Genomic DNA, 24,068 nt, shown 5'->3' on the forward strand with positions numbered 1-24,068 from the left:
TGCTGCCTGTCATCCACGGTGGACTTTTCCTCGTCGTCGCGACGTTTTCGCTTCGCTTGCCGACCAAAACGCAAGAGGAAAAACCAAAACGACACCATCATCGGTCAGTCATACGACCACTTTCCACCATCGTCATCATCGTCGTCTTGGAATTCGGTTCGGGGCAGGAAAAATTGTTGTGGAAAAGTTCTGTACCTCAATCATCCGAGAAAATAGTGATTTGGGTAAATCGGTGCGATTAGAAGTGATTTTTTGTGAAAGAGGAAAGTGTTGTGCAAGTGATTGCGATTGTGTCACAAGAGCAGGAAAAAATCTGGGCCTCTAACGGTACCTTACTCCGGCAGAGTGTCCGCAAGCCCTTAGGAAGTGAAAATTTTCATCCAATAGAATCATCGTTCCACTTGGAAACCGAAGAAGAGAATCAAAGATAGATAGATCTGTTTGATAACGAAGGTATTCCGGATCGGAGTGGAAAATAGAGTTGGGGCTTTGCCCCCCTCCGGAGGTGTGAAGTGCAGTAATGGAAAAAAATGATGTCCAGAGAAGCTTGTAATGTTGTTTAGCACTTACGTGTCAATGCAGGTGAAGAAAAAATTGTAACTTAAGTCTATTGGAAGCGAAGGGAAGATCAGCGGAATGCAAACTAGCTTAGGGGCTAGAAGATGGAAAGCAAATAAGTCTGTTTGATGTGAGAAGCAAACGTTGTTCTGGGAAGCGCAGTAAAATTGAGATCATCTTCTGAGGAGTGGAAGTAACTCAAACTGAATAGTGGGACAAAGTTTACCCCAATAAAACAGGTCATAGTCTTACGTAAGGTTGTTCGATTCTGGATTGGATTGTAAGCAGTAAATTTGAAGAGAGGAAGGATATAAAGTAAGGAAAGATGTCCTTCGTGAGCGGAACGACAGACACCGAGGCGGCCCAAAAGTTCCTCGAGGTGCTGCAGAATGATTTTCGCCAGCTATCGCTGGAGACGAAGAAAAAGTACCCGCAGATAAAGGAGGTAAGTCTTCCGATGATGAAGATAAGACATTCACTAGGACAGGGGGCAGTTTATCAACGGTGAAAGAGGCGTTCGAGTGGTGCCTACTTTTGTGCGAGGTCAAATGGGGTCAATGACGAATAAACGCTTTAGAAGCCGTAATGATTTAGACTGAAATGCATTCAAGTTTGATGCCCTCGTCTAGTAGATGTAAGAAATTGTATGGCAGTGCCACAGGTCTGGTACTACTTTATTTTCTTTGGATATTCTTCTTCTTACTGGCATTACGGATATTATTAATGCTAATGAAAGCTTACACTATTCTCAAGCTGGATCAAATTAATGCTTTCAAAATAAAACGAGATTGATCATTGGTAAAACAGTTTTAAATGATGCATCATGAAGAGCCTTTATTTTTAACCTATCCCTCTATCTGCGAAACGCACTTCGTAAGCGTGAATCCTTCCGTTTGAAATCAAAACAATTATATGCAGTGGGTAAATCAGTTCATGATAGATGTAGTTACATACATGATAGACGTTGAATTTTGAAAAAATTCTATAACTTCGAGAAAAAGCATATATCGCAATAATAGAACAACGAAGATATTTTTTTCTCTATTATTGCGATATCTGTATATCACACTCAAGAACAAAAAATCATTAGTCATACTAAATGTAATTGCTAGAAATGTTCTGAATATTTCAGAGTGCCTACTACCTGAAAAAATGGAATTCTCACTGATTTTTTAGTGTCAAAACCTCCCTGAGCTAACCAATGGTATCAACCATTTCTTTTTTGGTACAATGCACTTTTCTATAAAAAAAAATTCGGCCACCCCGCTACCAAGCCGCCTACGTTAATAGTTCAGTTCTTTAATAAACATGTACACTTTAAATGAAATGTTTGCAAATGCAAATCAATAAATACAAAATTTAATTATTGTACAGATCAGAGTTGTAGGTAATGCTCGATTATCCATGGTTATGAAAAAAAGTTCTAAATTATGTTAGAAAGGTAAAGAGACTTGTTGTATTTTCGGCAGCTATGTTATCTTCGTTATCGATAGTTTTCTAAAAGCTTTTGGGCTTAAAATTTGCATTAAAACTTTACTAAAGTCATCTCTCCCTCACTAGATATCGAAGGGACCATCGAGTTAGGGAGGTATCGAGTTACAGAACACAAAAGCGGTGCAACTGCGTTCCAAGGGACCATCGAGTTAGCCATGAAAGCCAACTTTTAATATGGTTCTCTAACTCGATATCGAGATACGGAATATCGAGTAAGGGAGAGTTAACTGTATACCAAAAATTTCCATTACTAATTTTGAAGAAACTTCAAGGATTTTGAATCAAATTGAATAAAATAAATGTTTGGTGCAAGTGATGACGCAGAAACACTTTATTTAAGGTGAAGATAAATCGAAGCCAAACCTCAAATTTTCAAGAGCACGGATCTGGAGAATCAAACATCCGTTTAAGCTGAAAACTTAATCGATTGGTCACTCGATGGTGGTGACCAATCGATTAAGTTTTCAGCTCAAACGGGTGTTTGGTTCTCCAGATCCGTGCTCTTGAAAATTTGAAGTATGGCATCGATTCATCTTCACCTTAAAGCGAGCGAATTTTGCATAAGATTGATTAGTCCACACCAATGGATTTCGACCATTGAAGAATGCACCCTTTGTCGAAATTTTGGCATTTCTTAACCCTTTCTTTTCTACAAACTTAATCCATTATTCCTTTACGAAAAATATTGAATGCTTAAACTTTTGTAAAGTACTATTTTTTTTTTAAATCAGTTTAAACAAATTGTTTGTTTTTCAATAGTTAATTTATTGTTGATCTATACTTTTACTATTGAAACAGTTAGCTGGCTTTGGATTGATCAGATGAGTATTGAATAATATTCTAGTAACTACTGCATAGTATTCATCTGATTCGCATTGTCTCAAGTTCGTCGCAAATTAATGGAGCTTTTGAGCTACAATGAGAAAGAGAGGGTGAACCTTTTAACGCTCATGGTGTCTGTAGAGCATCAAAACTTTTGACGAATTAAACAAAACCAATTCAATTCAATATTGTAAAGTAGTTATTGGAATTACCTTGAGGTCTTATTAGAATACTGGAATAATCTACTTGTTGATTCACTAGTGTAATTACAGGCGACTCTTCACATCTCGATATCTCTCCCTATGTCGATACAATACAATTTTCCTCTCCATATCTCGATATCTTCATATCTTGATGTGCCCCTGTTGATATTTTGTTCCCGATTTCTTCTCCGTAGGTTGATATCATAAAAGGTTACTAGACCAAATGATTGAGAACCAAACCAAATTAGGACGCGTAATGACGTATTACTGCTCATTGTTTTCCTGGTAACGAAGTGGTTTTCAATCTAGTTTTCATTCATAAACGGCTCCTTGTCTCGATATCTCTCTATGGAGTGGCGACTGTATTGACAAACAATAGAATCACTATTGATTCACGATCATTTTTGTACGCATACATTAACCGATATGAAAATGATGCATTTCAAAGAAAAGCTCAGTTGAAAAGCCCTGATCTCTATTACGATTTTTTGAATAATCGTATCTTAAAAAAAATTACATCACTGATGTGCTACTAATATTAATACTTACAAGAAAATGCCAGTGTTGTGGAAATCTCAAATTCTCTTAAACTCATGTTTGAGATTTTTCATGCGTGAGTCGTCGATCATGAAATTCAACAGGCAAAAAATCATGGATGAGTTGACTAGTACCTACGTTTTACCCGTTGTATTTTTTCCACAAAATATTCGCACAAAGCAAAAATTTCTTATTTAACGATTAGAAGAAATATAACAAACCAGCCTAACGTAAACAACAACATTAGGTTTTGACTGTTTTCTAACAGATTTATTGATTTAATCATTTTTGATGGTGATTGATTGATTTTGCATGAGAATCTCAAGCGTGAGATTTGCGACACTGATCTCAAATGAGTTTGCTTTCACGGGAGAGCTCATTGATTGAAATTTGAGTGTGAGTTTACCAACGCTGCAAAATACTAGAAGTAATTCCAGTATTTCCTGGATGCTTGTCTATTTATTGCTATTGTCTGTGTAAGCGCTTAGATACCGTTAAGTCACCAGTCACCGTGCGGCCTCCATTCACCGTGCACATATACAAATTCGTACAGAATATTCATACAATTTTCACAAATTATTCATTTGCCAGCAAAATAAGATAAAACTTATCAAATAAAGTTGTTTTTGTCACAAAATATTTTGAAAAACCTAGTTTATGTAGTCAAAATAATGTGAATTCTGTTTGATGATGAGATTTTTCAACACTCTTAGTAAAAACTCCAAAAATTTCCGTTTTTCATTTTAACGATAGAGTATGAAATTTTTCAAAATTTTAACAAGTTTTCACTGTGGATATTCTTAGTAAGATGTATTTCATCGTATGAGCAATGAGATTTTATGCAAATTTTTTTTTTATTGTGTTTGAGTTGAAACCCAAATGCACGGTGAATAAATCCTTTTCAATATATATGGTTCCTATTTCCGTGCATTAGTGTAAAAGGCATGTAATTATTCGGTTATATTAGATTTATTGTTATGTCGTCATTAAACTATTTCATATTTAGTTTTTGAGTAAATATGGAAGGGTTGTGAAAATACAGTCAAACCTCCTATAATGATTTTAATAAAACATAGTTACCGAAAAGCTAAACATTACATATAATTTGCAATTGGATTAGATGGACAAATTGATGTGAAGATTTGCGAAAAAGTTACACGTCTTCTCAGTGAGAATCGAACTCACGACTCCCCGATCTCTAGTTGGGGCGCGTTAACCACTACGCCATGAGAGGACTCATGAACGCAGAAGTTAACCTGAATTCGATTTCAGCTCAATAATCACGTGGTCCTCTTTCGCAAAGTGCACCTCTTTCGGAAGAATTAGATGCCCATCCAAACACAACGCTTTCTATATATATCCAATGCCTAGCCCGAGAGCGCATTGTTTTTTAGGTATAGGAATAGCACACTACACTAGCCAGCAACTGCGCTGGCTGAGGTTTCTATTGTGTGGGCTTCCAATGGGTCACGTGATTATTGAGCTGAAATCGAATTCAGGTTAACTTCTGCGTTCATGAGTCCTCTCATGGCGTAGTGGTTAACGCGCCCCAACTAGAGATCGGGGAGTCGTGAGTTCGATTCTCACTGAGAAGACGTGTAACTTTTTCGCAAATCTTCACATCAATTTGTCCATCTAATCCAATTGCAAATTATATGTAATGTTTAGCTTTTCGGTAGTTGTTAAACTTCCACTCGGCTGGTTGGCCGTAAACCACGATTCATAATTAAAACAAGTAAAACATAGTTATTTATCCAATTTTTAAACTTTTTATGGTTTTTATTGTAAATGAAGATTTGAATACTCTTAAAATTGAGTACACACCTACTAGCGACCTAGTTGCTCCATCAACAACGTTTCTTCAAGATACAAAATTAAATCATGACGAAAACTACAGTCGACTCTCCACAACTCGATGTTCTATAACTCGATATACTCTATAACTCGATGGATTTTTCGGTCCCTTCAAATTTCCATACATCGCGCTCTCCATAAGTCGATATTTCTATAACTCGATATCTCCACTAGTCGATGTTACGTGAGAGGAAAATTTCTCTCCATAACTCGATATCTATTTTAAAATCTTTCTTATTTGGGGAAACGTGATCTAGTTCTTGTTTGGAGATGAAAAAAACACTTGCAAGTTGTAATAAAAGTTGAAAAACATGAAAATAAAAAAAATATTGTCAGTCAAAATAGAGTGATTTTTTGAGCATTTCGAAAAAAGTTTTCAAATAATAGTTTGTAAAGTACAATAAACAAAATAATATTATGTTCTTACAGAGGTGATCTATTATATATTAGAAATACAGAAATTTGTTCCTTCGATTTTGTGATTTTTTGTTTAGGTACATTCTATAACTCGATAATTCTATAAGTCGATGGTCCCTTGAATATCGAGTTATGGAGAGTCGACTGTATACGCACGGTGAATGGTGACATAGAACGGTACGAGGCGACCTTAACATGACATTTTCAAACATATTTTTTGGGTAATATTTTGTTATGCATCACTAGGTTTATATTTTTCCCTGAATTATTGTATAATTGCACGCTACGTAGTGGTATTCTAGTACGCTTCAAATGATTTGGAAAAGTTATATAATATATAAAATTTTTTTGTTAAATGCACGATGAATGGTAGCTTGACGGTAGATAGAAACATATTTTCAAATATTTCTTCAGGAACCATGATACATATAAAAATATCTGAAAGCATCAATAACTATTACATATATTAAAAAAAAACTCTGAATCCCAATATTAGATCTTGTTGTTCAAATATTTCGATAACCTTCAAGAACTATTTTTAGAAATGAATTTCTCGATTACTTTTTCAAATCGACGTAAGCAACCACAACCTGTGTATCAAAACTGTTTTAAAGTGAATCCCCTTATTAACATTTTTCGCCGTGTATATCGCTTCAATTTTGCATGCCATCAGCTCGCGTTAAAATACTAGGTAGTTTCTGTCGTTTCCCACAAAAATTGTATGACAAAATGATAAGCCGTTTCATTCAGTTACTTACGACGTTTTTGTTTCAGTGTAAAATCGACTCAAGTAGTGTTTTGTTTTGATTCGTGGTTAAGTCACTTTGTCTTTCTATACAACGGAGCGGTGAAAGTAATGGTTATGTTGCGGAAGTTGTAAATCTTGCTTACGCCGTTTTGTAAATCCTGAAATTAAACGTTCTTAAAGTGAAACATCGAGTTGGTTTAGAGCGGAACGTGTAGAATTTCGTCTGTCAAACACGTAGGATTGAACATGTAAGTTTGTTCACTTTTCTGACTTGAGTTTGTTTGAATAAGTTTTCGAGATTTGTTGTTACTCAAAATTAACTAAGGTGAGACCCACTTAGAATTGGAACAAACATGTTTGGCTCTTATAGCGTTTCTTGTGGTCAGATGTGAATGTTAATCCGTCTAATATGTGCTCTAAACCAATAATAATAATATCAGATATTTTTTCTCAGCACAGTTTGAACGCACTTCAGAGAATTTCAACATAGAACATGAACATGAAAAAAAGAGCGCAAAAAAATTGGAAAAGTTATTAGGATAATTAAGCCATATCTTATTATCGGTGCCGCACGTAGTACCGTGCAACAGATTCAGCTCCGGGAATCAAAGCATTCGGTACTACCATGTCTGCAGACAACCAAATTGGGATCCAAGCAGAGCAATGTAGACAGAATTCGTGCCAGGAAACTGGATGGTCAAGTGGTGATCAATTTTTTTTCTTTTCTGATGAGTGAAGAAAATCTACGGGAACCCTCAACCCACCGACTATGCCGAATTGAGAGATTTTGAGTTAGATTGAAAAGGAAGCTAAAGGCAAATACGGAGATGAACCAGCATAGGGCTGAAAATCTCCTTAATAAAGCTATAATAATAATAATAAAGGCAAATGGGAGATTGCAGCAATCCGCGCGCGCGAACATGTTCTGCAAAAGTCACCAATTAACTGTCACAATTTTTCTCCTCTTCGTAAAAAAAACAATAAAAAAAATTAAACGTCGACATGAGCCTATGCATGTTATAAAACACTTTGCTGTATAGTATTTTACTTTGTTTCCACCGTAAATTCCGTCGGTTCCGACAGTTTTTACCAGGGAAACTCCATAGATTCTATCCGATATTTATCTAGCAGTTCTGTCGAGCATACTTTCAGGGTTTCTTCCAGAAATCGTTGTAGGGATTTCTCATGAGCTTCTTCTAGTAACGTTTGCAGAAATTCTTCAAAGAAATCATCTAGGGTTCCACCCAAAGATTTCACCAGAGATACAAATATAAATGCATAAAATAAAAGAAAGATCCCTAAAGTAGTTCCTCTCGATTTTTCTTCCTAGGAATCCATCAAAAAGTCGTACACAAATTAGGGTACGACAATTCACTTTGGAATAGAGGGTTTTTTCTCGTCCGAACCATTTGAATCTTGGCAGTAAGAAGCACTCCAATACGACGCATATTGTAGCCAAATATGCACTCAGTAACTTTCGGAAAACCTCACTGCCGAAGTGAATTAAAAGAGCCAAGAATAGGATCCGGCTCCATATTATATGAATTTCTCTTTAGATCGGTCTTTAGTTTTCTGAATCTCTCCCAAAGATTTCTTCAATCCTGGCGCAAAGTTCTAGACGCTTTAATACTAGCATCTCTAGCCATTCGCTTAATGTCAAATTTCAAAAATGTATGCAACCATGAAAATGATTTTAAAATTAAAGCAGAATGGCACTTTTTCCCAACCTCACATGGAAAAGGTCCATGGCAACATTAAGCGAATGGCTAGAGATGCTAATACTCAGCAGAAATTAAAAACGCCAAACAATTTTTCGACTGGGCTGAGTCGCAAAAGGTGAAAGACCAATTTAAAAAAGATTGGAAAAATGACTATTCAGAGGCTGAAAAATGTCTTCAGGAAAGATTTTCTAACGTTGTTCCAATTCCTGGAACAAAAAAATATCATTCATTTATACCAAAAGACGAACGAAGCATTTTTGCTAGTGAATTCTCAGATGCACATGAAAACCAAGAAAATACAGCATGCTTTGTTCTTAATAATACAAAGAAACGAAAATCTTTTGGTGTTAGCAACCAAAGACAATCTTCCCGGTTGAAAAAATAGATAGTATTAAGATGAAAATGTAAGTTATATACTGAATAATTGAATAAATAAACTTAAAATAATAATAATCTTATTTGTTCCATAAAAAAGAAAGAATCCCTTTTCAGTGTAATGAAAAATTAAGGCAGAAACAGTTTTTTTCAGTTTTTCTTAGCGGTGTAATTTTTCTTGAAAAATATCATCCATTCCGACTTATACTTCATTAAAACCAATCCCATATCTTTTTTTCAGATGTTTTAGAAAATTTGCAATTGCTTTGATAAAAAATCTTTGTTTTTCCGATGCTTCGATTGAAATATGGGTTTTCAAAGAAAAGGCTTATATAGTCATTTTCCACAAAATTGGTCATAACTCAAAAACGAAAAAAAAAGTACATTTCAAAAATTTCAGCGATTAAAGCTTATGAAATTATCTTCTCAAAAATATATTTTTGAAAGTTTTCCACTAATTGAAACATAGTTTTTTCGGCTTTTCTTTACGAATTTTCTCAACGGTGGAAAATTTTGTGGAAAACTGTTTCCAGTTAATATTTTTTTTTTATTCCTGGGAAAGTTTGCTTTTATTTTCATAAAAAAAAACTTTGTTTCTACGATGCTTCTCTCTTGAGTTATGATTTTTCAAAGAAAAGGCTCAAAATGGCACATTTGCATATTTTTTACAAAATTGGCCATAACTCAAAAACGAAAAAAAGTACATTTCAAAAATTTTAGCGATTAAAGCTTATGAAATTATCTTCTCAAAAATATTTTTTTGAAAATTTTCCACGAGTTGGAGCATAGTTTTTCCGGATTTTCTTTACGAATTTTCTCAACGGTGGAAAACTTCTTCCAGTTAATATTTTTTTTTATTCCTGAGAAAATTTGCTTTCTTTTTCATAAAAAAATTGTTTCCATGATGCATCGTTCTTGAGTTATGATTTTTCAAAGTAAGTAGTGTCAGGGGAAAACAAAAAATTTGCAACTGAGTTTTCGGGGAAAATAGGCGACCCTCAATTTTTCTCAATTTTTTTTATTCATATATTGATGAGCCCTGCCTGTGGAAAAAGTTTCATGAAAATCTGAGACCTTTCGGCCCAAACCGGAAATAAAAAAAAATCCCTAGATCTGAATCCATTGAGATCCTCTAGAGCTCTTTCCATTAACTTCAGAGATTTCTTCATGTTGGAAAAATTTTCAACACGATCGACGAAGGAAAAACATGAAACATGCTTGGCTCAGAGAACTTCTTAGGTCATTCAAAGTGAGCTTAAAAGATAAATATATCTTTTTAAATTTTACAGCCTATAACACTATTGTTGAATCGCTGCTTTAACTAAATTCAAAAGCAGACAATAACCGGCACGATCGCAGAAATGTTCAGTGACCAAGAGCACTAAATTTGTCTTTGGTCTACTAAAGCTTTCTTAGATAAATTCCAGGTTGAATTATTGAATGTAGTCTTCTAGGAAGTCCGTAAAAGAATCATTATATGAGCTACTGATGAAATCATTGGAGTAATATCTGAAGGAAACTCATGGATGAATATAAATTAGATGGATTATAATAAAAATTAAAAAAAAAAAAATACCCGTTTACAATGAAATGTCTATAGCCTAAAAAATGTACGTGTTATTGCTACGCGTCGGTCCCCCAAGAAATTTTGGAGTATCTCCGAATCCAGATGGCCAATGATCAGTATCGACACAAACTCAGAAAGTTTACAAACAAACTAGACTCAAACTAGAAGAGTTTTTTGATAACTTGTGAAAAAATGGTGCAAAAATATCAAGAAACAAAAAAATTATTCCGATTTGAATATTTTTATTGCGATAAATAGAGGGATTAATGGAATACATGTATTTCATTTGAAAATTCCTCTGATCACAATTTTTTATAAAGAATCAGGCATTCCCTCTCGCATTCTACCAGCAATAAAACTCGCAGTTTCGATAAGAAATGTTTCAGGATTCTCATAGAATCATTCAAATAAATCATCCAAGAATTCATCTTAACTTTTTGCTTGCATAACCTCCAGTAATTACTCAAGATATTGCTTTTGTAATTACCTAAGTATTTGTTGTAAATCTTCTGACATTCTGACACGAATTTCACTAAGAATTTCTGATGAATTATGATCTAAGCTTTATCTTAAAAATTTCTCGCATGTTTTAAGACGGAAGTTTTTGAGGGTTTGATTAAAAAAATCTCTAGAAAAAAAAACAATCTTTGTAAACTCGTGGTTTTGTTTATGAAGGAATCTCTGCAAGAATTAATATAGCAATTTATAAAGTTATTACCTCTAGTTTTCTATCAATCCTTTCTAAATACTCTTTCAGGAATGTCTTGATTTTTTCCTGTGAAGCACAGGATTAATTCTAAAGAAACTCCTCATGGTTATCTCTCACAATTCTCTGAGATTAGTTCTAAAATAGTCAATTTGTGCAAGGTCAGCTAGGGTCAATATCGAATATTCATTTCGGAAGCGTGATAGTTCAGGCTGAAAAACATTATTTATCAACCTTGATGCCCTCAGCTCAGCACTGTTGTCTCGACAATCATTAATCATCGTTGGTGTCCGCCCGGCGCTGTCATTGGATTGGCGAAATAATGTTGCCACCTGTGTCGATAGAAAGAGATTCATCGAGGCAAGCTTTCCACGTTTCAATGTTCTGCTGTTGTCGGCGAAATGATAAGACCCCGGTTGGTATCGTGCAGGAATTAGCGACAGGCAAGAGTGCCATTAACGGTGATAAATCTTGTGCTATTGTGGGTTAGGCAGCGGTTTGCCTCCACTGACTGTTCGCCGGAGAACCAATTCTTATCGCGGAAAAAAGGTGTAATTTAATAACGGCTTGTAAGGTTGAGCAAATTGTACCAACGATTTACTAATGGACGAATGATTGTGTTATCCTTTCCTCAAAATGGATAGTATTGATGTTCTTCCTTCTGACGTTACTTTCCAAATGGGAAAGAATGTGATTCTCAGCTTAGTGTTCCAATGAGAACTCCCACAGTTATTAACTGAGAGCTTTCTTTGCCGAAGTTGCCATTTTAGCATTCGTATATCGTGTGGCAGGTACGATGACACTCTATGCCCAGGGAAGTCAAGGAAATTTCCTTTACGAAAAGATCCTGGACCGACACCGTGAATCGAACCCAGACACCTTCAGCATGGCTTTGCTTTGTAGCCGCGGACTCTAACCACTCGGATAAGGACAAGGACTCGGATTCCTGACAAAGATCTCTGAAATAACATTTTTCGACTTCACTTCTCGCTACCAATGCTACTGGCTATATCACATGAGTAAGATAACTACGAAATTCCATTCGTCAGGTTTACCCACAATCATCCCAAACCTGGAAGGACAAATGACTAGTGAAGAGACGTTAGAAATGCATCACATTTTGCGATACATGTTTTCATTATTCAGTTTAATGATTTTGTGCACGGTCTCGGATAAACTACAGCTCAGACCCCGCAGATACTGCTACTATTTGGTATGCAAATGCGAAAATTGCTGATGCGTCTCCAAATAATGCACAGAGAAAGACAATGATGATGATGCAATCTATAAAACGAACATTTGGAGCCGTTTCAACAGAGGTGTAGTTTGTTAGATTTGGCTTCTAGATATTGGGCACCGACCCACAAATGGAGGCCTTTGAAAAGACTAAATCGAATATTTGTGGTGAAGTAAATTGAAATCGTTCTTCCGCGTGCTTGATTCCATCTGTTATCTACAATCAAATCAAAGCACGACAAAGTTGAAAACAGGTACCACCCCGCCCCCCTCCTGTCCGTGTTCAAACATGAAACGAAACCATAAAATTTCTCCATCTGCGTGGAGTGGGAACAATCTAATTAAATATTATCATTTGGGCAAACGTGGGGATTTCTCCATACCTTTGTCCCCTCTGCACAGTGTTTTAGTTTGGTCGATTTCGTGCGCTTTTTGAACTACGTCTAAACCGTGTGTTTTAACGATATAGGGTGGCTGATCCAGTGGTAGTGTTTATCCCAATAATAGTGATAGTGCGGTTTCAAGCGTGTTATAGGCAATTTTTATTTACAATACACGACGCGAGACTGGACACAACACTTATTGTTCTTACAAACATAAAAAGGAATTAAAATTTACCTTTTCCGTCGACCGGCTTCGGGCTCGATGTTGCCCATCTACAGGACGATGTCCAACCGACTACAGGACATCGTCCTGTAGATGGGCAACATCGAGCCCGAAACCGGTCGACGGAAAAGGTAAATTTTAATTCCTTTTTATGTTTGTAAGAACAATAAGTGTTGTGTCCAGTCTCGCGTCGTGTATTGTAAATGTACGATAGTTCTTACGTTAGCACAAACCAAGAATTATGAGTGAATTTTTATTTCTTTGTGTATTTTTCTAACATGGCCCTTGTTAAAATAATATGAATGTGTATAAAAAAATCTAGAATATTATTAAGGAAATAGTAGAAAACAACTAAAAACTTTAACTTTTTTGCTCCTTTGCACCAGTAATAGTGGGGCGTTCCTATAATAGTGAGTCTCAATAGGAAATCAATGCAAACCACTATTATAGGAACAGAAGTTAGCAAATACCACTATTACTGAAACATGTTCCAGTAATGGAGGAAATGATTTTTTGGAAGATTCAATGATTTTATCATTGTGAGATTATTTTTTACGTGAAATAGAATAGAAGAGCTTTCGAATGATGTTATCAGATATGAAAAACGAGCTTCCGTTATTTTTTTTTTTGGCGATCATAGGTACAGACGCCCTAGTTTTTTAAATTCTTTATTAGTATCATTCCGAACATTACATTAATTTCTTATATCTAGGTGTCTTGTGTTAGAAAAGACTATCATCGTAACTTGGTAAAACCAAATCAAGCTTTAAATTAACATATTGTTAAGAACATATTACATTTCATTTGCCGTAGCAGTTCATTTTTTACAAGTGAGTTGATTTCACCTGCTTATAAGAGAAAACGCTCCCAATTTACTTAACCTAACTTAACCTAAATATATAACGTATTAATCGTGGCAATAGAAGATTGAAAAAATTTTGGTGTAGAATTGTTAATTATTTTATTTGACATTTATTCCAATTGGATATTATGTGTAACTCATTAGTTCTATACCTGGCAGGGGTAGAAAAAACTGGAAAAGCTGGAATTTTCATTGACTTTTATTAAACCTGGAATTTTCAGAGAATTTCGATAGTAATAAGGGAAATTTGTGTGAGACAGTAATGACAAAGGATTTTCGCGTCAAACCACCCCCCCAACACATTTCAGCTGCCCCGCTATCAAAACGCTCCTTGAGCTGCTCAGGATTTTAACGACTTCCCATTTTAAATAATTCGAAGTTATAAAAACTGGAAAACTGATTTTGGGAAAGTAATCTGGAAACAACTTTCAATTTATAATGCCGAAGTAATCAATTTATCAATTCTAAGGCTGGTAGCAGGTCTCTTTTTAGATACTTGATCTCTATTTCAATGCAAGTCTCTAAAAAGTTTTTTTTTATGAAGAATTTTCAACTTTTTTTTTTTAAATTTTATCTTAGGTTTCTCGATGAAAAGCTTCAGGAATTATTTTAATGGTTTTTCCAGAGATTTCATCTGGAATACTTTCAGGGACTCCTACAGGGATCACTCCAGAAATTCTTCTACATATGGCTCTACCAATTCTCCCAGATATTTTTACAGTGATTTTTCAAAGAATATCTTTCTCAAGAATTTGTTCCAGAAAATTCTCAAGCGCTTCAACGTTACTATCTTCAGTAAATTGCTCAGGGATTACTTTGAATTTTTCTACGAACATTATCTTAGGATTTCCTCTAGATATTTTCCACAAATCCTTCAACCAAATTTTCCAGTTGTTACTTTAGGAGACCTTCCAAAGATTTTTACAATTTCTTTTCAAGAAAATCCGCAAAGGTTAGAACTAGAGTATTTGAAAGAGAAAAAAAAATCCGAAGAAACCCGACAAGAATTTACACGTGATTTCATCCAAAAATCCTCGAGGGGTTATTCGAAAAAATCTATTAGGAATTCCTGAAACTCGACCCTGTGCTTCATCATTGAGTTCCTTTATTTTTTTTCTAGGATTTTTTAATTAGCATTTCCGCACTTGTAAAAACTTCTGCGATAGTCCAGTGATGAAAGAAATGCGCTATTCAAGTTGAGGAATTAGCGGATGGAAAGGCTTGATAAAGTACGCAAATTGATTAGTGGAGAATATTTAAATAGATTATTTGCAAGGAGATCGCAGTAGGCAGCGTCCGCGAACGGATATGATAAAAATTGATCTGTCACATTTTTATCGTCTCCGCAGATTATTAGATTCGGCTGGTGCAGTTTGTGAAAAAAGTGTCTATGGACCGGTGCACGAGTTCACTATTTGACGTTTGAGCGGTGCCGTGTTATTTACGTGACCATGGCAACGAATGAATTCGGCACCGCTCAAAAGTCAAATTAGTGAACTCGTGCATTGATCCATGGGCCAATGCACGAGTTCACTAACTTGACGTTTGAGCGGTGCCGAATTCACTCGTTTCCATGGTCACATAAATAACATGGCACCGCTAAAACGTCAAATAATGAACTCGTGCATTGGTCCATAGCGGAAATCTTCTTCTTCTTTCTGGCGTTACGTTCCCACTGGGACAGAGCCTGCTTTTCAGCTTAGTGTTCTTATGAGCACTTCCACAGTTATTAACTGAGAGCTTACTATGTCAATGGCCATTTTTGCATGTGTATGTCGTGTAACAGGTACGAAGATACTCTATGCCCTGGGAAGTCGAGAAAAAATCCAACCCGAAAATATCCTCGACCGGTGAGATTCGAACCCACGACCCTCAGCTTGGTCTTGCTGAATAGCTGCGCGTTTACCGCTACGGCTATCTGGGCCCCTGTAGCGGAAATGACACGGTTTATTCTGCACGCGCTTTGCTGAGCAGTGTTTCGTTAATGTCCAAGCAGAAGGTGAAGATGCTTCTAAGCCGGACCTTGAGTTTTCGGGAGCACGGGTCTGGAGCAGGGCTGGAAAGCGTCAATGTAAAGAGAAGGTGTCGCGCGACTTTTACATAGATGCGTCCCTCACTGTCATCGGACGGAGAAACAATGACAAAGATTTTCTCAAAATTCTCTTTCATTTTCCCGTCGCTGCGGCCTGGGACGGAATCGCAAACTTGATTATTTTTAGTTCGTTGTCTGGCATAATTGTTATTTATTACGCTGGAACCAAGGAAGGATATCTACTGAACGTTTCAAACACATTTACTTTCCAAAATTCTCCAAAATGAGATAGAAATTTTAGCAGCAAAGCATCATTAAAATTGCTCTCGTGAGAGCCCCGTCATTGCGACTTGACGAAGTGAGTACAGGAAATATAGCTTCGACTAGCGACAGTGAGAAAACTCGTTCCGTCAGTGTCGTAAGTCGGTCATGATACTTAACAGCCCTGGTCTGGAGATCCCGACAGCGGATTGAGCTGAGGGCTTGATCGAATCAGATCCAATCGATCAGATTTTCATAAGCTTGAATCGCTGTCTGGTTCTCTAGATTTGTGCTCTTGAGGGTTTTGGTTTTGGCTTCGTTTCGTCTTTACTAGATTTTTTTTTTCTTTTTGCGTCGTCGCGTCGCCGGAGTTTTTTTTCGTTTTTAGTTTGCACGTGTTCTGAGTGCAATCGAGTTCAGATTTTCGCGTCACCGGAGTGATATTTTGATTTTGTGAAATGAGCATGCTGATTAAAGTAGCTACAGCTGCTCAATCAACGATGGATGAGCATCAATTTGGTGAGCTCGTTTCATGCTTTTATTTTAAATGAACAACACATTATAAAACGTATTTTTATCATGACAACGGTGGGAATGTAACTTAAATAAATATTAACAGTTAGTTACTGTAAGTGTCGACATAGACTTTTAACTTTGAAAACCCCAAACCTTTCGCTTTACCTGATTTTTATCATTTTAAAAAATAACCTTTGAATGCTTCGACGCTGAAAGTGTCGACTTATCGTATGTTAACGTTGTCTTTAGAGTACTGAAAGGTGATTTTTTGAACTGGGGTTGCATAAATCGCATCACTTACCAAGGTGATCCCTCCCCGCAAACTCCTTCCTGTGAAAACCATGGAGATGCAGAGGTGATCTCGGTCTCTAGTAACAATGGATGTCACTAACATTCCTTCCCTTCTTCGATGACCATGAGGACGTGGCTAGCGCCGTTATTGTTTTTTTAATGTTTGGAGTTTTCAAAAGTGTACATTCAAGATGGAAAGCTACTCCCAAGCTAGATCTCTTGGTTCCTTGTGCAACTTCGATCACGGAGTAGCAACTACGATTTGTACGGTCATCAATGCTTATGCTTAATATTCAAATAGATTATTAACAAGTGGCTGTAAGTGTTTTCGGATGAAGTTTGGATTTAGTTCCGCAGTCGAGCACACGAGTATAACAATACGTAATGAAAACAGAACAACAAAACAAATACGTTCATTATACATTTTGAAAGACGAAACGATTAGGTAGGACTTCCGAGCACAGTTCGGACACGGACAGAAAGACAATCTACAGACACGGATAGAAAACAAACGTACATACGGAACTCTGTGACTTGGTATACGATCGGCGAAATTGTAAGTTTATGCAAATAAAACCAAATTTAAAACCCCTATTAACTAATTAAAGGGATTCTGTCTGATGTTTTCCAAGGAGTTCCTTCGAAAAATACCGCAGGATATTTTCAAGAATATTGATTGATCGTCGTATTTCAAACATCTTGAAAATTTAACTAGGAGTCGTCCATAAACCACGTGAACATTTATAGGGGGCGGGTGGTCTGGCCAATGACCACGGTCCATATAAATTTTATTTGTTTTTTTGTGTGGACAATTGACCACTATGGGGGTCTTAAATTAAAAAAAAAATGACCACGTGGCTAATTTACAGCCCCCTAGAAACTCTTCTGAATTTTTTTCAAGGGCCTATGAGTTCTTTACTCTTATTCATCAAGGGTGGCTTTGAAACTTACACAAGTATCATCAGAAGTTGCTTTAAAATTTAATTTGAAAATACCTCACGAAATTTTAAACATTTTCTTAAATTTCTAAAAAGTTTCATTCACATTTCCATGGCGAAATGCCTGGAAAAAATCTGGAAGGATACTTGGACAAATCTTTAACGGCTTCCATGCGAAATCTTACAGAATTACTGTGTGAATACCCAAAGAAATGTCTGAGTAATTCCTGGAGATATGCTTAGAGAAATTCCTAGTTAAAGGGTGTACGGAATTAAATTACATCACTTTTGAATGGTTGTAACTGTTTACTCGTTGCGTATTTTCTAATGAAATTTTGGGTGTAATTTGTTCAATGTGTATTTGTTTACGCTGTGTAAGTTTCCCTAGTAGATGTGCAATCGTTGTGAAGATGAATTCGGAAGAACAGATCTATCTCATCGTGCCATCAGCAGAAAGTTCTACGGAGTCTCGAGTTTTAAATCGATTCCACGAACATTTTTCCATCGACCGGAAAGAGAAAAGTGCAAAAATGGATCTCTGTTCCGTATGGTGTTAAGGATCACAAACGGGTAATTCAAGCTTTCAAGAGAAATCCCAACAGTTCAGTTTGAGATGTCACGAAGAAACTGAATCTATCCAAAACTTTCGTACAACTCACCTAAACTGACACTCGAATTTTGGTAAAAAAAAAATAACCGGAATAAATCAGTGATCCAGAAATTTACTGATAATTCGGTATTTTAAAGCCTGATTACCGACATCCGTAAATAAAAAGACGAACGATCTGCGAATCCTCACAAATTTAACGAACACGGTAAAATTTTTTACTAATTAATCCGTAAATCAGCTATATTACCGAAATCCGTAAAACTATTAGCTGAGTTTCGGTAAATCGTCATTACCGAGATCGGTAACATGGGCAGCGAAAACGTCAACTCCGCCATGTTATGTTTCCATTCAGCTCTTGTGTTCCGATTCGACGTTTCTGAGTGGTAAAATCAGGTGTTAGTGGCGATTTTAACAAAAATCGTGATGAGAATATATGCTAAATATGAGCAGCCACGCTATAAGGTATGATTTTTTGGACAGAAATTATTCGGTGTTCTATATTCACGAAGCAAAACAATTTTTTTTCAGATGGCAAGTAGTTGGGTGATGGCTATTTGCACTCGACAGGCGCTGGCTTAATACATAATTACGTACATATATAAAAAAACAAATTCAAGTGATCGATTCGTACTCAACTATCGTAAAATCATGTCGTGCTCTAGAAACGGCATCATTCTACACGCAACTGTAGAATGTAACTTTGGTCCCAGCTGAAGCACGAGCAGAAGGATTATTGGGCACTGGATCCAGATTTTTGGATTACCGTGAGAGCAAGATTAGGCCGAACAAATGATTTTTTACAATCAAATATATCAACGGAAATAGAAAACATGATTTTTGTCGTTTCTTTTAAAGAGGAATCCGTGGAAATTTTTCACAACAAAAATACAGTTATTTTGTAAAATAAATTACAAACCCCACACATTTTTTCGGTAAATGTTACCGATCAGTCGGTAAATTTGACAATTGCTGCTCCTGTCCTAGTTTACAGATGTGTCGATGATTTTTCGTTTACCGAAACGATTACCGACAGTCCAGCTGTTGAGATTTCGGTAAACGAATCACCGAAGTCGGTAATTTTTCCTTAGTGTAAAAGTCCAAATGGCGCCTACTGACGATGAACGGCAAAATTCGGTAGGTAAAACACGTGCACCGAAGCTCTACACCCAGATGTTGAGAATAAACCACATTGTCTCGTTATGGATGATGAGACGTATGTAAAATCAGACATCAGGCAGCTTCCGGGTCCCCAGTTTTTCACTGCTCATCATACATTCGGTATCCCTGAGGACGTTAGAAAGCAGATGTCAAAGTTTGCCAAAAAATATATGATTCGGCAAGCAATTTGCTCGTGTGGGAAGCGGAACACCCCATTCGTTACAACTAGAACGGTCAATGGGCAGGTGTACCTAAAGGAATGCCTCCAAAAGCGTCTATTTTCTCTTCTGAGGTCACACGATGGTCCTACGATTCTCTGTCCGGATTTGACCTCGTGCCATTATTCGAAAGAAGTTTTGGAGTGGCACAAGGCTGACGAGGTCAATTTCGTGCCGAAGCATCTAAACCCTCCGAACGCACCGGAACTGCGGCCAATTGTATTGTTTGGTGAAGACAAATTCTCAGTTTTTCGTAGCTTGATCGATCGAGCGCAGTTTTCTAGGTATGACACGATTTTATTGCACTTCAATATCTTAATGTTGATATTATAAATGATTAAAAAAGATTTGAATCCGTCGACCTAATGACATTTCAATTTACATAATGACAGCTCGTCCCGAAGTAAAAATTGCCGAGGGGTGATTCAAAAGTGATTTCCATACTAATTTCAAATTTATTTTAAAAATAGTTCAAAGTCACGGAAAATTGGGAAACTTTGAATTCTAGTTTGATTTTTAACGAAGATTCAGAATATGTAAGAAACTGGATACCCCTAAACAATTGAAAAGTACTCGGCCATCATGAAACAGACACTTCGGAAGCATCCTAAGGAAGCGAAATCGGAGGAAGATATGAAGAAGAAATAGATTGCCACGCAAAAAAAGTTGGTCCAAGTGTTGTACCGGACCTTATGAGTAGTGTGAAGACAATAGTTCGTGCATTTTGATATGGAATGGAATTCGGATAAAACAAACATGGGAAAATATTATAACATTTTGAAAGTTTGAAGGTAATTGGTTGAATGTGCGAATTTTTTTGTGTCGCAATTTGATTCGGTAATATATCATGAAATATCTCCAAACAAAAAATCAAATAGTTTAAAAACTATTGAAAAAGCGCACGAAATCGACAAATTAGAACACTGTGCTCTGGAGTTATTCAACCCCTACAAAAGTGCTTACGTTGTAAATAATTTCAATTCGCCAAATCGACTGTGATGCTCCTCATTTCGGATGCAAAGTAGATATAGAATGGCACAAGCAATTGTTGCACCCCGTTGCAGTTTATTGGCTCATTTCGCGTTGTAATGGCACTTTGGTGGAATATCGAATGGTATAGGTACATTATTATCATCGTTTCGAGCGAATTCCTTCGGGAGTGGAGGATCCTATCGCCATTAACGTCACCGCTGCCACCATCCAAGCCATCGAACTGGAAATGTGCAACAAATGGGACATTATCCACGCATAACTAGCGCATTCGGAGGTAATTTTCATTGGCGATTAACGTTGGCAGGTAATTGTTTCCCGGTAATTGCTTTTTCCTCGCAGTGTAGGCGGGTGGAATGGTATCTAGGCTGATGGAACGTTTTTCATGGGAATTGCTTCTGTAAGTTTTCCACGAAACAGAATCGTTGCTTTGAGGATGCTATCAGACTTCGTGGAATCTTATCGAGAAAATCCGAAATACCACCAGAGAGTGCTTTGAAGGAGCTCTGATTATGACACAAGTCATTTATTTCAGGATGGGTCTGCAAACGGTCGCAAGATAGCTATCTTTTGCTCTGCTTGCAATAATAAACAGTTGAGAGGGTGTGCAAAATATACTATTAGAAATTTAACTTAAGTTTTTTCGAAAATAAAAAAAGGGTTTTTATTCACAAAATTTCCTTTGATGTCCTTGGGGCCTTCCTTAGCCTAGTGGTTAAGTCCGTGGCTACCAAGCAAAGCCATGCTGACGGTGTCTGGGTTCGATTTCTGGTTGGTCCAGGATCTTTTTGTAATGGAAATTTCCTTGACTTCCCTGGACATAAACTATCACCGTACATGTCATACGATATACGAATGCGAAAATGGCAACTTTGGCAAAGTAAGCTCTCAGTTAATAACTGTGGAAGTGCTCATAAGAACACTAAGCTGAGAAGCGGGCTCTGTCCCAGTGGCCGAAATGCCAAGAAAAAGAAAGAAGATGATCAGTGGACATTTTAATCCGATTTCCTGAACCAGATACGTTCCTGGTGCCTGCCTGGTTGTGGCATCTGCGTCGTGGATAGTGAACAAAAGTTTTATTAATCTTCGTAATCCAAAGGTAACACTTTTCGACGTATTATATGTCGATGTCGTATACGTATAGCACACCCTAACCATCGTAAAATATGTTTCTGGTGGTTGTCATTTTCTCGGAAAAAACATCCTTCGAGACTAGAGTTTTCTTGTCACACAACACGACACTATTAGAAGTGTCACGGCCACACTCAGAAGCAAGAATCCAGAAGAGCATAACATGATTTGATTATATTTTATCCAAACTATTTCCCCTTTCGTCGTACCCTGCGCTCCGTATCCCTAATCAGCGTTTATTCGTTTTCCGTGTCAGACACGGTCCTGTCCCGGAGAGCTCGTCAGCCAGATAGGCGGCGGTCAACCAAACACCGACGATAACGATGCTGTTTTTCCAGCCATTAGAACCGAAATCGTGTATACTCTGTTCCTGTGGATGTGCAGACATACCACTCTCTATAGTTATTCATCCCCGGCAGGCTTGTTTCTGGAAAATCCAAAACCGAAATCTGCTCACATTCTCATTCAATTTAGAGCTCGAAACACGGACCGGACAAGCAGTAGAATTTATAAATTATAATCCTCACACTCCAACCTCCCGAATGGGGTTGTAGCTACACGTAGAAAGTTGTGTTTCGGGCGAGTATGTTGATGTCGTTTCGATGTTGCAGAATCCTAAACAAATATGTTTATTTAAAATTCATTGACCTTTTCCGAACCCCTACCTCTTCCGGGGGGGCATCATCGAATTTGCGTTCCGAGACTGGAAAACATTTTTGATTGCAGAACTATTCCTAGAGAGTATACACGTGTTGCCATTAGAGCGGAAAAGCCCCCAGGGGAAATTATTGGGAGTGGAGTTTCTATCCGGTTGTTTCCGGAAGTGAACTTACATTGATGAGTTCCAATGATTCCGGATGTTCGTTATCGTAATCGTTGGGCGTTCGAGTAAACACCGTACACTTTCGGCCGAAAGCATTCATTAGCAGTTGATTATTAATTATATATAGAGTAGGTGCACCAGCCTGAGGGAATCATTTGCGGCATCTCTGGAAAAATATTGCTTGAGTTCTTCATCGCTACCAGCCCTGCTATCAGAAATGTTTTAAAATGCAGAAACACTACAAAACCTTTTCAAATTATAGAACAATGCAACAACTTTGAAACAGTACAACATTATTAAAAAAAGAATTTGTCATAGAACACTACAAAAGCATTTAGACTTCGTCCAAATGACTCATAGCTGCAGAGATGCAAAGTCAATATTTCCAAAAATCTGGAAGATTTTGAAAATTTGTCTGGAAAAGTCTGGATTGTTTGTATCGTACGTCTTGAAAATTTGTCTGGAAAAGTCTGGACTTTCTACAGTATGGCCCATAAAAAAATGCGAAAATTGGTTGAACGTGAATTTGGCATCCACAAGCGTTATTTTCATTGTTTTTGCTAGTGAATGTAATTTCTGATTATTGTAGTATATTCTGGCATAACTTCGCTATCCAGGAAAATTGTTGTTATATTGTTCTTACTGTCCTAAATAATATAATTAAGCAAAAAAGTTCAAAGGTTTTGTCCGCCCAAAGTTAGAAACAGCGTCTGATTGTCGTATACTCTGGTGATAAACTTTCCACCTTCAAAAATCACACTTTATTGTTGAAAATTTGAGTTTGTTTGGTATCAGAGGATGGAGGAGTTCTTAGAGAACGTGTTTTTCATGATCACAATAAAATATATAGCTAGGGTCATAGTTTTGAGGGCATGTGCGTCTTATAGGTTTGATATGCCTTTATTTTATGTTAAAGTTGAATAAAAAATAAATATGTAGGCCTATAACAGATTTTTGAGGATGAAATTTTTTACTTCGGTTAGAGACAACTTATATCAATACTAGCTCATAGATTTTGAGCAAAATGGAGCCGCTAATCACAATTATATGAAGGTTCAATCAAAGCTCTCCAAAATGGGCCGTTTTTTCGAAAATATGTTTAAGTCTCCAATGACCCAGGTATGAACCAATTCTATCATTTGGTATGGGCGTATGCTAGAGACAAGGCCTGTAAAGTATCTCACGCCATCGTTGATGTTTTAGAAGCTTTCATCACACAGATATTGAACTCGACGTCTGCATGATAAAATTTAAAGGGATGTTTCCAATTCCTCTCTGGTAAGGTGAAAGTAACAGATAAAAATCATGTCCAAAGCGAAAAACTTAGTCTAAATAGATTAAACAGTACACGTAATGAATAATATTTATGTTTCCTTCACATTTTCCATGTAAAA

At 36.8% G+C, this 24,068-nt stretch overlaps 1 protein-coding gene across 1 annotated transcript in view; it reads left to right on the forward strand.

Moving 5' to 3' along the window:
• LOC5563793 (protein MON2 homolog) overlaps positions 1-24,068 on the forward strand; it is a 73,547-nt gene continuing 49,479 nt past the window's right edge. The window contains exon 1 of the mRNA XM_021846334.1: positions 1-1,003. Within this exon, the coding sequence (XP_021702026.1) occupies positions 884-1,003 (120 nt within the window). The 5' untranslated portion in view covers positions 1-883. The remainder of the gene's footprint in view (positions 1,004-24,068) is intronic.

The sequence above is a fragment of the Aedes aegypti genome, chromosome 2 (assembly GCF_002204515.2).
Source record: "Aedes aegypti strain LVP_AGWG chromosome 2, AaegL5.0 Primary Assembly, whole genome shotgun sequence".
NCBI lineage: Eukaryota > Metazoa > Arthropoda > Insecta > Diptera > Culicidae > Aedes > Aedes aegypti.